The sequence below is a fragment of the Branchiostoma lanceolatum genome, chromosome 14, assembly GCF_035083965.1.
Source record: "Branchiostoma lanceolatum isolate klBraLanc5 chromosome 14, klBraLanc5.hap2, whole genome shotgun sequence".
Lineage (NCBI taxonomy): Eukaryota > Metazoa > Chordata > Leptocardii > Amphioxiformes > Branchiostomatidae > Branchiostoma > Branchiostoma lanceolatum.
In genome coordinates, this window is record NC_089735.1 from 4,180,001 (window position 1) to 4,193,132 (window position 13,132).

Sequence of the window (13,132 nt, forward strand, 5' to 3'; positions counted from 1 at the left end):
ACAAAACACATTTTACTACAAAAACTTACATTGTACCAGATTTGCTTTTCATTTATAAGAAAATATCAAAAAAATCATTGTCTATTTTCTGGGAATGAACGTACCCACTGTGGCTCCAAAACACAGAAACACCAGTGCGAAGACCTTCATCTTGTACGAGACCTCTCTTCAGAAAAGCAGGGTAGTATGAACTTCGTTACCGTATTTATATACCTGTATCGACGTGCGCGGAAATCGATAATACTGTTATTTGATCCTGCGTGTTAACATCAGTACCTCCGGACGCACACGTCACTCAAACTGCACCTGTTACTTTCCCTAGTCTGGCAGATACTCTATACGCTGTACAGTTGAAAATAAGGTAAAAGATCACATCCTACCTGCAGTGCATTGATCTGGAATAGTCCCTAATTCTGTTACAGTACAGTGTCACAATTCTGTCTCGACTGTATACATGCAGTTTACAGTCCATACTGGCTAGCTGCAAATTCCAAACTATCCTAAGTACAGTAATTAGGACAATTCCTCGGGGGCATGTTGACCGAAGAGCTGGTCCTGACAGAAGACTGAACTCCGGGGGCAGTATTAGGTGTTTGAGTTAAACCTTTAATCACATTTCTTCTGTTTCGCTGCTTGCACTGGCTATCTACAACGACACGTGACAAGTATAACACACAGGAAAACGGTAACAGGTGCATTTTGGGTGACTCCTTCCCTCACGTTTGTACGAAAGCCAGGAACGACAAGGGGAGACAATTTCTTCAGACCATTTCCAAGATTTCAAACCCATTTCCAAGATTTCAAGCCCACTCCCAAGCCTTCTCCAAACCCGGGGCAGCATTGGAAATCGAGTCTCGACGCAGCGTTCACTGATGGTTTGGAAAAGGGTTGGAAGTGGGTTTGGAAGGCTTGGAAATGGGTTTAGATTCTTGGAAATGGTCTGAAGGAGCTGTTCCTCCTTGTCATTTTGGGCTTTCGTACGTTTGCCATCAAGAACAAATAACATGAATTGTCTAACTCGTCATGCTATAGCCATCAGAAAAACTACAGAGCCCACACTTGTACTAATAGAGCTGTGCAAGATGAAGACGTTCGCGCTAGTGTTGCTTTGTTTTGTAGCCGCGGCCGGTAAGTTAATTATCTCGGCCCGAGTCTTGCCGTTGTCCTCTATGCATTATACTGAAAATGATTCTTTTGTAACATTTGTCAAAATACATACGTGGAAGAGTGTCTAGAGGCTCAGCATGCACCCTAAGTGACGATGCCCTTAGCTTGACATAATAGGTCTTCTGCTATCACGTCTTTTACGGCATCTTAGAAGCAGACAAAACCGCTCTCTGTGTAGCCAATCTTTTCTGCAATGATATTTGTTATTTCAGTAAAGGGCGGGTTTACAATGATTGATGTTTAACTTCAAATTTGTTACCTGATACGTCATCAGGTCAGTTTCACATGATATCAATTTTGACAGAGTCTAACTGACAGAATGAAATTGACGTATCAGTGATGCTACGGTCACATTTGCACCGGCGCCCGTCGGGGGTGTAGTCCCGACCGGGCCCCGAAGACACAACGTTGTCCCGGTGGGCTGCCGGACACCGGAAGAGTACCTCTCGGTGTTCTCACGATTAGCTCACGGTGCCTATTTGTTACCGGGTCCCACGTTGATCTTAACTTTGGTTAGGCCCTGGCCGTGCTCAAGAATAGCCCGGTAGCCCCACGTGGGAGTAACGCCCGAAAGTGCAAAATAACAGCCCGTGAACTGCCCAGCATGGTTTCTTTTTTACATTAGTGACCTAAGCATTACTAGCCTGAGTACCAGCCTCCGTAGTGACCGCTGGCTCAAAAAAATAAGTGGCTAGCAAGCGATTTTTTTTTGAGCCAGCGGTCACTACGGAGGCTGGTACTCAGGTTAAAGCATTACAAGAGTACTTTTGAAATTATTTCCTCAGCGAGACCTTTTAACGGTTCCTATACTGAAGTATAAAAAAACGTCTCTTGACACCCGTATGGCAATGTTCCAGCTCAGTTCTGCACCGACAGCCAGTTCCAGTGTGCCAACGGTAACTGTATCCCCCCCACATGGGAGTGTGATGACTACAACGACTGTGGAGACCATAGCGACGAGCTGAACTGCAATGGTGAACAAAGCATGCCTTATGTTACTGCTATTGAGCGTAAAATACATGATATAAGGCACACAATACCATTTTCTACGCAGTGCCTCGCCTAGCTCTACCTGGGTCCACAGGTCGCCGGAATAATAGTCAACATCGGCCAAATAGACAGATAACATGCCAGAGGAGTTAGTCCGCTAAAGGGGTTACAGTCGCAAACCTTGTAGAGGCTATATCTCACCCTCGAAGAATTAATAATAGGGATCTTGTACAAAAAATGCATCACTAGAAAAAGCATTCTGCTTCATTTCACTGACTGCCTTTTCGTACCTTTTCTACAACAGTTGCCATTGTATTGTATTGTTTCACGCAAAAGTCATCAAATAATATACAAACCATCTACTGAGTGGTAGGAAAAATACAGGGTGACTTTACAACGTGCAGTGCCTTTATATTTCGCCAGGCGGCACACAGCAGTGCTCGGCATCCCAGTTCCAGTGCCTGAATGGCGGCTGCATATTCATCAGTTGGGTCTGTGATGGCGACAACGACTGTGGAGACATGAGCGACGAACAAAACTGCACCGGTTGAAAAACTCTTTTATATCTATTTTACATATCTTATTCTATTCACACACAAAACATGTTTCATAAGCACAGGAAAAGAAGCTAAAAGTGCTTATATGAATCCTCTGCTCTTTTACACATGTTGATTATATTTGGTGTTATCGATTCTACTTATCAGAGAAAAATGTGCTATTTTCAAGGATAATTCATCGTAAGTTCTGTTGTATGTTCTCTCCACAGGACCAGGCGGGCTGTCACCGTGTGGCGGGGTCCTGACCGAGTCCACCGGCAGCATCAGGCCTTCATACGACGACAACATGGACTGTGTCTGGACCATCAGCGCCCCCGAGGGCATCTACATCGAACTGGAGTTCACAGCTTTTGATGTCGAGGCTGGTGGAGCTTCCTGCGGGTGAGACAGACATCTTTCCCTTAAGACACGGTTACACATAGCCGAACATGGCTCCCGACCACTAGCCAACCAAGGCGGGTGGTAGGTCGGGGGCAGTCTGGCCGGTTTTAGGTTATGAGTCAAACTTGACTCCCAACACATACTGACTACTGCTGACTTACTCCCAACCACCAACCGACGCATTCCAGACCTCCCGTCAACAGCCGAATGTTTCGAACATTTAAAAACATTCGGCTGGTGCAGCCCAAGACCAGCCAACCCCGCCGAACACCAGCCGACCGCAGCCGACCTGACTCCCGAACCACTCCCAAACGTGGTTGGGGGGAGGTCGGGAGGCCATGGTCGGCTATGTGTAACCGCGGCTCTTAACGTGTTAGACGGTCATTTCACTAGTTACTCATTGATATGAGTTCTAGCTTACACCTGAGCACTTCATCTGTACTTGTCAGCTATGACTATGTTGCTGTCTACGACGGCCCGGACACCACCGCGCCGCTTCTCGCCAAGCTCTGCGGGAACACCATCCCTGCCCCGGTCCACTCTCACGGCAACGTCCTAACCGTGATCTTCGTCACCGACTATAGCGTCACGATGACGGGCTTCGCACTTGTTTACACAACTTCGGACAAACCTCCTGTGCACCGTGAGTTTAAAGTGTTTTGTTAGCTAGCTCATGTTGGATGAAATATATTGAAAGTTTATTGCAAATTCCTGCCCGTAGGCTAATAGCAAGTTCATGTACATGTAACACGGAGTGGACGGACAGAAAATGATGAACAATGTAACATATGCATATGACTACTCTAGTCTTAGCTACTAACACTAAGTTCTAACTTATTAGGTTCGGCTTCTTTTTCCAAGACAGTTGAAGACGAATGATCCCACTTGTTCTGTTATATGTGTTTTTTTTTATGTTAAGAGGAGAGTAGTTTTCTTTTCGTCTGTAAACGTGGAGAAATTAGGATGGAAAATTGTGGCCTCTTTAAACAGTTCATTTTTTTCGTGGTCGTAGAATGGGCAACTTGTGTTACTATGTAATATACACATGTTACAGTCACAATCTACAGTGCAAGTGAAATGTTTGTATCCCACCTGACTGATACCTTTGATACGAGATAGGGCGTAAACAATGCTATTCTTTTGACCTTCCACTTATCTAATACAATTATACAGTTTGTACGTAAGACGGTTTCATTCTACTAGAACACTTACTTCAAAAACATCTGGGGCGCCTGTGTATATAGATTGCTATGTTTCTCTGCATCCATGTTTCTGTGTATAGTTTCTGTTTTTACTATGGGTCAGTTTGTGCCTTGAACAAAATAAAATGAAATTAGAACAAACATCCTTGCTTGGTACGGATGTGCTGCCCTCTTCTTTTCCCTAGTCATTTTAGCGGTCTCCTTGATAGCCAGACAAACCAAAGTCACACTGTAGGTTTCCATACGCTCTGCCTTCCCCAGCGTCTGGCTGTGGTGGTCCCAAAGAGCTGACCGCTCCCTTTGGTGACTTCTTCAGCATGAACTTCCCCAACAACTACGATAACAACGCACAGTGCCAGTGGGAGGTGGGCCGGAAAACATTTCATTTTCTTTTTTTTAACCAAACAGTGCAATTCTTAGGGCCCATTCACACTTGTGTGTATATTCCAGTGCGTATGAGTTGCGTAGTAACATTTCCTTGCTATAGGTAAAGTTTGTAGGGAAGAAGTTGTTTTCCACTTTAACACACCGTTGGGCAGCCTAGTTATCGAAACAAAGATATGCTTTTTTCGGCCGCACACTTTACCTAAACTCCCAAAAAATGTTTATATGCAACTCATGCGGAGTTGCATATACGCACAAGTGTGAAGGAGGCATTAATCTTGAGCAAACCAAACGCGCATGGACTTGATTTACCAATCTTATGGGGGACAAATCACTGTGTAGTTGTGATCTACTTGTTTTGTACTTTTACAGTTTTCTGTCTTTACAGATAACGGTGGAGGCAGGGAAAAGGATCAATCTCGTCTTTCCTGTCTTTGAGCTTGAGGAAGAGAGAGACTGTCCTGGCACTAACGACTACGTGGAAATCTTCGACAACGATGACTCTCTTGGTAAAACCCTTAGAAGTTGTATTACTTGAATCAGGATTCAGGAACTTCTTATACTTGTTACCTTCGCCAAGAAGGTTATGTTTTACCGAGCGTGTGTCTATGTGCGTGTTAAGATAACACTGTCATACTTTTGCAATTTGGGTGGAGAAGATGATCAACTGATATAATTTATGCAAACGATGACCTTCTTTGCATGATGAATAAGAAATACTCATAATACATCAATCGAAAGGGTTAAAATCATTTGGCAACTCAAATTTGTACTCTAAAATGTGTGCCCTGTTTTTTTTTCCAATCCTTCGCTAGGTCGTCACTGTGGAAACCTAAACCTGCAGCTACCACCAGTCACTTCTACGTCCAACACGCTGAAGGTGGTGTTCTACAGCGACGGTAGTGCCACTGCGACGGGCTTTTTGGCGCAGTACACAACCATTGCAAAGTGATGAAAGTGAACACTCAAGATTCTAGAAAATGTGACTCTGTGTATATTCATTTACAGGGTACAGGGTATTCGTCATCGAGGAAGATACCAATGGTGTCAAATAACACCAAAACGGACACAATAAATGTTTCCATGTCAATACAAATGTGTGAGATGCGTTTATAGACATGCATTATAACTGTACATGAAATGTAAGTATAGATACGATGCTGAAGAAATGAGACATGCATGCAAAGATATTTGACGGCTAAAGTCGATTATTTTCCACAGAAATCATGTCCCATGCATTTGACAAATGTCCTGAAATAATTCTGTTCCAGATCAGTGTGTTATAATTTTTTTCTCGATCGTCTTTCGACACAGCGGTCATAAGTCAATATCAGATGGGGGTACTTTTATATAGCTATTTTTGTTCTCTCGCACCAATGCATTGTCACTTGTCATAGTGTAGGTAGCCGTAATAACTCTCAAGAACCACAAAATTGTCACACCTGTGTAACAGTGGGGATCAACCTCCACTAACTGACCAGTCTAACCGGTCCGGACCTTTTAGTCTAGTGGTTAGCGCGTTGATTTCCCAAGCCGTGCGGATCGGATTGGCGCGGGTTCGAATCCCGGGAGCGGCTTACTCGCCCTTTTGGGTTTTTACACCTGCACCGAGGAAGGACGCATGGTGACAGGGGCTCACCCCAACAGACGCCATTTTGACTGTCACGACCTCTGACCTTTGCAGATAGTATGTTAGACTCCCATACTCTAATTGTGTATCTAAAGACATTTACGGAGAGAATTACGTCTTTTGTTATACGATGTGTACTTAATGCACCTAATAAGAACATTTCAGGGCTGTTTTTCACAGTTGTGGGACGAAAATAAAAGACAATGCGTCTCTCTTGATAGAAGATTCTATGGAAAAATGTAACGTTAGACCGAAGACAATCCCATTGGAATCTACATTTATTTCACTCTACTTGTACCTTTCTGCATCAAAACAATTCGCATGTATGTGGAGAAAAAATCAACATTCGCCAGAGTACTTCAACAACTTTATTGGGGTCTCTTTTATATGATAATCATAATGCCGCGCCGATTTTGTTGTCCTCCAGATGGAATTTGTGATCTTCGAACAATCTCGCTGATAGTCAGACAGCTTCACACCTCAGGACCCCTGGAATGACAAATGTGTGGTCAGTCTTTCGTGAAGAAATTTTTGCAGTAAGAATAGAACTATCTTTGCGTTCAATTAACTTATGTAACACATCCATAGTTTCGTGTTTTGCTTGTTTGTATTGCATACCCGGTAGACCGGCTAACGGCGTAACACACCAGGTTTGTACTGAAAAGTACAAGCTGCACATCCCCACAGGTGTATTTGATCCACTCACACCGGGAAGGACCACCTACTCTTTCCGAGTAAGTGGTGGGTCCTTTTACGTGCTCGTGGTGTAAATCTTCTCAGACATCTAACGTCCTATCCGAGGGACGTCCCTAACCGAAGCTAGATACTCATTTTCACCAGAGTGAAGCGAGGAAATTCGTGTTAAGTGCCTTTCCGAATGACTTCATGGGTTCTGCGCCAAACATCCTGCCATTACGCAAGGTGTCGCCATGTGAAGCATTTAGCATGTCTTTCTTGCTTGCTTGCTGGCAGCCTTGCTGAGATTTAAATCATTTCTGCCTTGTTTGCTATACATGTATGTAGCGACTAACTAACATACAATATAATGCTAGACGTTAACCATACCAGCAACAAGTCCAAATCTGTCACGGTATCAAAACCAGCGATAGTGAAAGAAAAGAAATCACCTCAAGTGTTTGCCTAATGTTGCTCACGGGATGGTCACATACTGCGCCATAAAGCCCGTCGCAGTGGTGCTACTGTCGCTGTAGAACACCACCTTCAGCGTGTTGCCAGTAGAAGTGGTCGGGGGCAGCTGTACGTTGCCGCAATGGCGACCTGACAGAGAATTGAAAAAGTGTAACTAGAAAGGCACACATTTAGTGGACAATAGACTTTAGTATACAAATGGATGGAAGAAATTTGCTCAGTGTGTTGTTTTATAGACGTTGTTGAAACACCAGCAAGTTAAACCTACCTTGAGAAACGTCGTTCTCGAAGATTTCCACGTAGTCGTTGGACTGAGGACAGAGTCTTTCCGGTTCAAGGTCAAAGGCGGTGAAGATGAGGTTGATCCTCATTCCCGCCTCCACCTCGATCTACAAAGAAAGAAAACATCAGCAATCATAGAAGCATGGATATGGTTTTCATTTACAAACAGCTAAGATTCACACTGGACGAAATGGCCTCGGATCATGACGTATCCGGACAGGAGAACTCGGAGATCCGGAACCTCAGATCCGTAAGAATCCAGACGGTTACGGGGGCCGTATTGTACTAAAACAACTCAAATTTACCTACATTAAACTACATATGCAAGTGGTACACTGATGTGGTATACCACTTGCACATGCAAGTTAATTCAGGTAAATTGGAGTTGTTTTAGTACAATACGGTCCCCGTATCCGTCTGGATTCTTACGGATCTGAGGTTCCGGATCTCCAAGTTCTCCTGTCCGGACACGTCCGGATCCGAGGCCATTTGGTGCAGTGTCATTTACACTGAACAATGGCCCAGAGAGTTTTATCATATTTAGAATAAGAGGCTTTGTTGCCCACCTCCCACTGGCACTGCGCGTTGTTGTCGTAGTTGTTGGGGAAGTTCATGCTGCTGAAGTTGCCGGTTGGATCAGTCAGCGACTCGGGACCGCCACAGCCAGACGCTAGTGAAGACATTGTTTTATGAGTACATGTATATAAACTGGGGAACAAAACTTGTGTGAAAATGAAGCCTACAACATTTTACATATGAACTCGCCTGACATCATCATGAACCTGGTATGTCCTAATGTTATACACTCCTTCACGTTTGGGACCGCATTGTGAACACCCCATGAACTATCTATGTATATATGTAACGTGTTAAATACTTTACTTTTGTGACCGCATCTGTTAGCAGCGACACCTAGCTGCAGTGCGAAATACAGCCAGTCAGTCTTGCCCTGAGGAAGGTGACAGATGGTCGTCGACACGTCGGTTGAACAAAACACTTGGTTCCTTTTTATTCAGAGACTTACCAACCTAATGAAACTATTCACGTATGTCCCAATCAGCAGACCAATATGCGAATCGGCACTATCGGGTATAGAATGGGTAGCAAAGCAAACTCACGTAGCCTCCTTCGCAGACTTCCTATGAACAGCGGTGTTTATATTGGGGGGGGAGGTTCTCTAAAGGGAGTTGTGTAGTCAAGGGAGTTGTGTAGACGAGGGACGACGCTGTTCATTTCCAAATGAACAGCGATAGTGCCGAAATTTTTGCAGTAAGAATAGAACTATCTTTGCGTTCAATTAACTTATGTAACACATCCATAGTTTCGTGTTTTGCTTGTTTGTATTGCATACCCGGTAGACCGGCTAACGGCGTAACACACCAGGTTTGTACTGAAAAGTACAAGCTGCACATCCCCACAGGTGTATAAACAATATAAACACCGCTGTTCATAGGAAGTCTGCGAAGGAGGCTAAAACTCACGGTGCACGGGATGCTCGTCGGTGGTGGTGTAGATCAGCCTGAAGCCGGTCTCTGTGACGCTTCTATCGGTGACGAACCTGACGGTCAGGATGTTGCCGTGAGAGTGGATCGGGGCCGGGATGGTGCTGCCGCAGAACTTACCGATCAGCTCCGCGCTGGTGTCGGGGCCGTCGTACACGGCAACGTAGTCATAGCTGGAAATCACACGAGCAGCGGTTAGAAAGAGTAACTCACGGTAATGCTTACTTCAAACACAAAGTGTAGACTCGGAACATGGTGAGTTTGTTCCTTGTGTTGGAAAATAAGTTTAACTTTGTTATGATGTTGTCAAGCAACATAGACGCTCTTTCAATTTCGTTTTAGTTACTTATTGTTCCTTGCGTTGGAAAATAAGTTTAGCCTTGTCTTGATGTTATCAAACAACATCGACAATATTTCCAACTATGATAAAACACTTGTTTTATTGCAACTTTTATTGACAATACATGGTGGCAACACACTCAAGTCGCTGACTTAGGCCCAATTTACACTTGCTCTGTGAAATTGTAGTACTACACATGGTAGTCTACTACTGTAGTAGACTGCAGATTGCCTTCGACTTTACACTCACTGACAGGAAGCCTAACAGGACACCTGCTGTTCCTGATTGCCATGAAACTGTAGTGACCTATTGTGACCTTTGAAAAATTGCGGGAGGGAATTTCAGCATGTTTTTTATTTGTGAAAAGGTAGGGGTTTTATCTGATGCGAAATACCAAGAAAAGGGGCCTGACAGCTCTGTTTTACTGAGAAAACTAGAGAATGACCGCAGATAACCCGAAATGGAACACGCGATCAGTTCGAATTACGCCAAATCAAACATGGTTGTTGGCTTCGAAGTGTAGTCTACTACCTCTGTACTACAGTTTCGCTTTACACCCGGTTCGAAGTCTCACAGAACCTCCGCCGAAGTGTAGTACTACTACCCCCGAGGTTGTAGTAGACTTCTGCAGTAGTTTTCTTTTTACACCCAGAAAAAAGCTGTAGTCCAATACAGTAGTAGGCTACCATGTGTAGTACTACAGTTAAAAGGACAAGTGTAAATTGGGCCTTAGTTTCATGCCGCCACCAAAGAACAATGAATAAATATAAAGAAAGAAAAGCTAATTTTTAGTTCTGATACTAGTAGTCTGGAGTCCAGCCTTGCTAGCTTTGGTCCCCTTCTAACGGTTGCTGCTCCGCCAAAGCTACCAAGGCTGGACTCGAGGCTATGGTTCTGACATATGTGGGCAGGCGTTCTCAAAAGAACGTTCGTCTTATTATGCTTAGGTCCCAATTGGAAAAAGGGGTCCTGCAGGGTAGTTGACGGGCTGTTTTTTTAGCACTTTCGGGCGTGACCTCTACGTGCCCCGTGGGATACCCTGCGACTGCCGGGCTATTTTTGTGCCCGGCCGGGACCGCGAATCATTTTAACTCGGACTTAAAATCAACAAGGGACCCAGTAACAAATAGACGCCGTGAACTAACCGTGCGAACACCGGGAGGTACCCCCGCGGTACCCGGCAGTCCACTGGGACAAATTTGTGGCTTCGGGACCCGGTCGGGACTATACCCCTTACGGGCACCGGTGCAGTAGAGCGATCTTAGTGAGTTCGACGTCCTAGTGGAATAGACCGATCCTGTCGAACACCATATCGAACGAATAGAAGACCCATAGAACCCCCTGTTCTATTCAGAACACCTCCGTCAAAAACAGCGTTGGCGGGGCAGAAATGGCACGTGTAAAGCAGGGTACTAAACCGAAGTCAGTGGCATTATTTTCAACCTAGCCGGGGCGGCCATGTTTGGTCCGTCAAACCCTGTTTTTGACGGAGGTGTTCGAAATCGAACAGGGGGCGTGGCTTTGGGATCGGTCTAATGGGGCCTAAATATTACCTGCAGGAGGCTCCGCCATCCTCGATGTCAAAGGCCGTGAACTCCAGCTCGACGAAGAAGCCCGCGGGTGCGCTGATGGTCCAGATACAGTCCAAGTTGTCGTCGTACGCTGGGCTGATGCTGCCGTAGGTCCCGTTCAGGTTGCCCCCACACGCCGCCAGCGGGGTGGATCCCCCCGGTCCGCCGTTGCAGTTCTGCTCGTCGCTCATATCGCCACAGTCGTTGTCACCGTCACAAACCCAGCTGCTGTATATGCAGCCGCCATTCAGGCACTGGAACTGGTTTGACAAGCATTGGCTGCCACCGGTATCTGCCGAAAGGAAGCAAAGGTTACCCTTTCCATCACTAGTGCTGCTAGGGTCACATTTCCTAACCGGGTCCCGGCCGGAATGTTTACGGAAATAGAAAGATCAAAGTGTATGTCTTTGAATTTGCACAAGCTATGCTCTTAAATAATTTTGGGTACGTTTTATGTTTTAGTTGTCTTTTATATCATACTTTTCGTTCCCAAAGACTGCCCGGCCGGGGCCCGGATTGGAAATGTGACCCTAGCATACGAAAGCTAACCCCATACCGAGATTCAGGTAAGTTTTGGCTGTCACTTCATGATGCAGGAACCCGATCGAAATTTACATTTGTGGGCAAAAATAACTACTTGAACGGGTGCATCACAAAAATATGAAAGAAAACCTGGGATCCACAGATGCTCAAGGCACCCTCTGCCAAATTTCAGGTCATTTAGAATTGATACCAAACACATGAGCCCGAAACATACATTTTTGGTCCAAGAATAAAAACTTTAAAAATCCCAAGATTAATCATTTTTCAATGAAGTATGTAAAATGTATGCATCAAGTCCCGTGGGCATAAATCCTTGGCAAATTTCAGATCATATGATTTTAGTACCAGGGCACATGAGCAAAAAATAAACATTTGTGGTCTAAAATGGCATAAAAATCAATTGAATAATGTCAAAGGTTTGAATAACAAAGAATTCCAGGTCTCTGGGCTGAAAAACCACCGAGTTGAATCGATCCATTTGACCAAAAAGCAGGGGGGGGGGAGGAGAAGAAGACACAATAATATATTTCCATCCCATACCTGTGCTATGGGTGAAACATGATTTACAAGACTTTATTTACCTGCGCAATTCTGCTCGTCGCTATTGTCTATACAGTCGTTGAAGTCATCACATTCCCAGAGGAGGGGGATACAGTTACCGTTGGCACACTGGAACTGGTTGACAGTGCACACCTGGGCTGGAAAAATGTCAGACGATGTTAGCTATGAAATATTGTAATGATTGATGTCAACAGTCAATGGTTTCACACATACCCAGACTATAAGGTTTGAACCATTCACACCGGGAAGGACCCCTACACTTTTCGATACGAGTGGCGGGTTCTTTTACGTGCTCGAGGTGTGGCTCTCCTCAAACGTGGGACCTCCACTTGACGTCCTATCCGAGGGACGGCCCTAACCGACGCTAGGTACTCATTTAAACCTGAGTGAAGTGAGGAAAGTCGTGTTAAGTGTCTTTCCCGAGGGCACAAGGTCAACGGGAACAAATCAGGGGACCGCGGATTTGAACCCAGAACCTCTGGGTTCTGGGTCAAACACCCTGCCACTGCGCCACCGCGACGGTACTAAACGCCACGCCACGGATATCATCATCTCTAACATATGCCATCTTATCATATGCATGTAGCTGATATAATGTGATACCGTCTTAAAACAAGACTTGATGGAAATAAACTATACACATGGAAGAAAACTTTAGGACTGTTGAAACAGGTGGAGAAGTAACTTACCGGCTGCGGCTCCCAAATAGAGTAATACCAGCGCGAAAGTCTTCATCGTGAATAGCTCAGTTTCTGGTTCGGAGTGAGCGGTGTGTACGTGTGGTATCTGTATTTGTACCGATCCGTACAAATATTACGTCTTGTTTGTCCGGGGCAGCAAACGGTGATACCTCCGGAGGCGGAGGTACACGTC

At 45.0% G+C, this 13,132-nt stretch overlaps 3 protein-coding genes and 1 long non-coding RNA gene across 4 annotated transcripts in view; 1 reads left to right on the forward strand and 3 right to left on the reverse strand.

Annotated features, from left to right (window-relative positions):
- LOC136448084 (procollagen C-endopeptidase enhancer 1-like) overlaps positions 1 to 240 on the reverse strand; it is a 5,502-nt gene extending 5,262 nt beyond the window's left edge. Inside the window, exon 1 of the mRNA XM_066447206.1 lies at positions 105 to 240. Within this exon, the coding sequence (XP_066303303.1) occupies positions 105 to 150 (46 nt within the window). The 5' untranslated portion in view covers positions 151 to 240. The remainder of the gene's footprint in view (positions 1 to 104) is intronic.
- A 677-nt stretch (positions 241 to 917) lies between these two features.
- On the forward strand, positions 918 to 5,753 carry LOC136448082 (tolloid-like protein 1). Its single transcript, XM_066447204.1, has 8 exons — positions 918 to 1,128; positions 2,025 to 2,141; positions 2,581 to 2,703; positions 2,924 to 3,095; positions 3,545 to 3,738; positions 4,559 to 4,662; positions 5,070 to 5,190; positions 5,497 to 5,753. Exons 1-8 carry the CDS (start codon positions 1,005 to 1,007, stop codon positions 5,631 to 5,633), a joined length of 1,092 nt encoding a protein of 363 aa, XP_066303301.1. The 5' UTR covers positions 918 to 1,004; the 3' UTR covers positions 5,634 to 5,753.
- On the reverse strand, positions 5,496 to 6,355 carry LOC136448086 (uncharacterized). The gene is made up of 2 exons (XR_010757831.1): positions 6,284 to 6,355; positions 5,496 to 6,123 (listed from the first exon to the last, which is right to left on the reverse strand). It is a non-coding gene; the product is annotated as an uncharacterized lncRNA (long non-coding RNA).
- Positions 6,356 to 6,656: 301 nt separating this feature from the next.
- Positions 6,657 to 13,074, reverse strand: LOC136448083 (procollagen C-endopeptidase enhancer 1-like). The gene is made up of 8 exons (XM_066447205.1): positions 12,949 to 13,074; positions 12,280 to 12,396; positions 11,138 to 11,447; positions 9,224 to 9,417; positions 8,309 to 8,412; positions 7,729 to 7,849; positions 7,439 to 7,589; positions 6,657 to 6,800 (listed from the first exon to the last, which is right to left on the reverse strand). The coding sequence occupies exons 1-7, from the start codon at positions 12,992 to 12,994 to the stop codon at positions 7,462 to 7,464; spliced, it is 1,020 nt and encodes a 339-aa protein (XP_066303302.1). The 5' UTR covers positions 12,995 to 13,074; the 3' UTR covers positions 6,657 to 6,800; positions 7,439 to 7,461.
- Positions 13,075 to 13,132: the final 58 nt, after the last annotated feature.

What these genes read in the sequence shown, in the direction of transcription:
- LOC136448083 (XM_066447205.1), bottom strand. Translation starts at nt 12,994, where the DNA reads ATGAAGACTTTCGCGCTGGTATTACTCTATTTGGGAGCCGCAGCCG. An exon ending in CGACGAGCATCCCGTGCACC is followed by an intron (nt 8,413 to 9,223) that starts GTGAGTTTTAGC and finishes TGTCTTCACTAG; the next exon opens with CGTCTGGCTGTGGCGGTCCC. An exon ending in CGAGAACGACGTTTCTCAAG is followed by an intron (nt 7,590 to 7,728) that starts GTAGGTTTAACT and finishes ATTCTCTGTCAG; the next exon opens with GTCGCCATTGCGGCAACGTA.
- LOC136448082 (XM_066447204.1), top strand. Translation starts at nt 1,005, where the DNA reads ATGAATTGTCTAACTCGTCATGCTATAGCCATCAGAAAAACTACAGAG. An exon ending in ACGCACAGTGCCAGTGGGAG is followed by an intron (nt 4,663 to 5,069) that starts GTGGGCCGGAAA and finishes CTGTCTTTACAG; the next exon opens with ATAACGGTGGAGGCAGGGAA. An exon ending in CGACAACGATGACTCTCTTG is followed by an intron (nt 5,191 to 5,496) that starts GTAAAACCCTTA and finishes ATCCTTCGCTAG; the next exon opens with GTCGTCACTGTGGAAACCTA.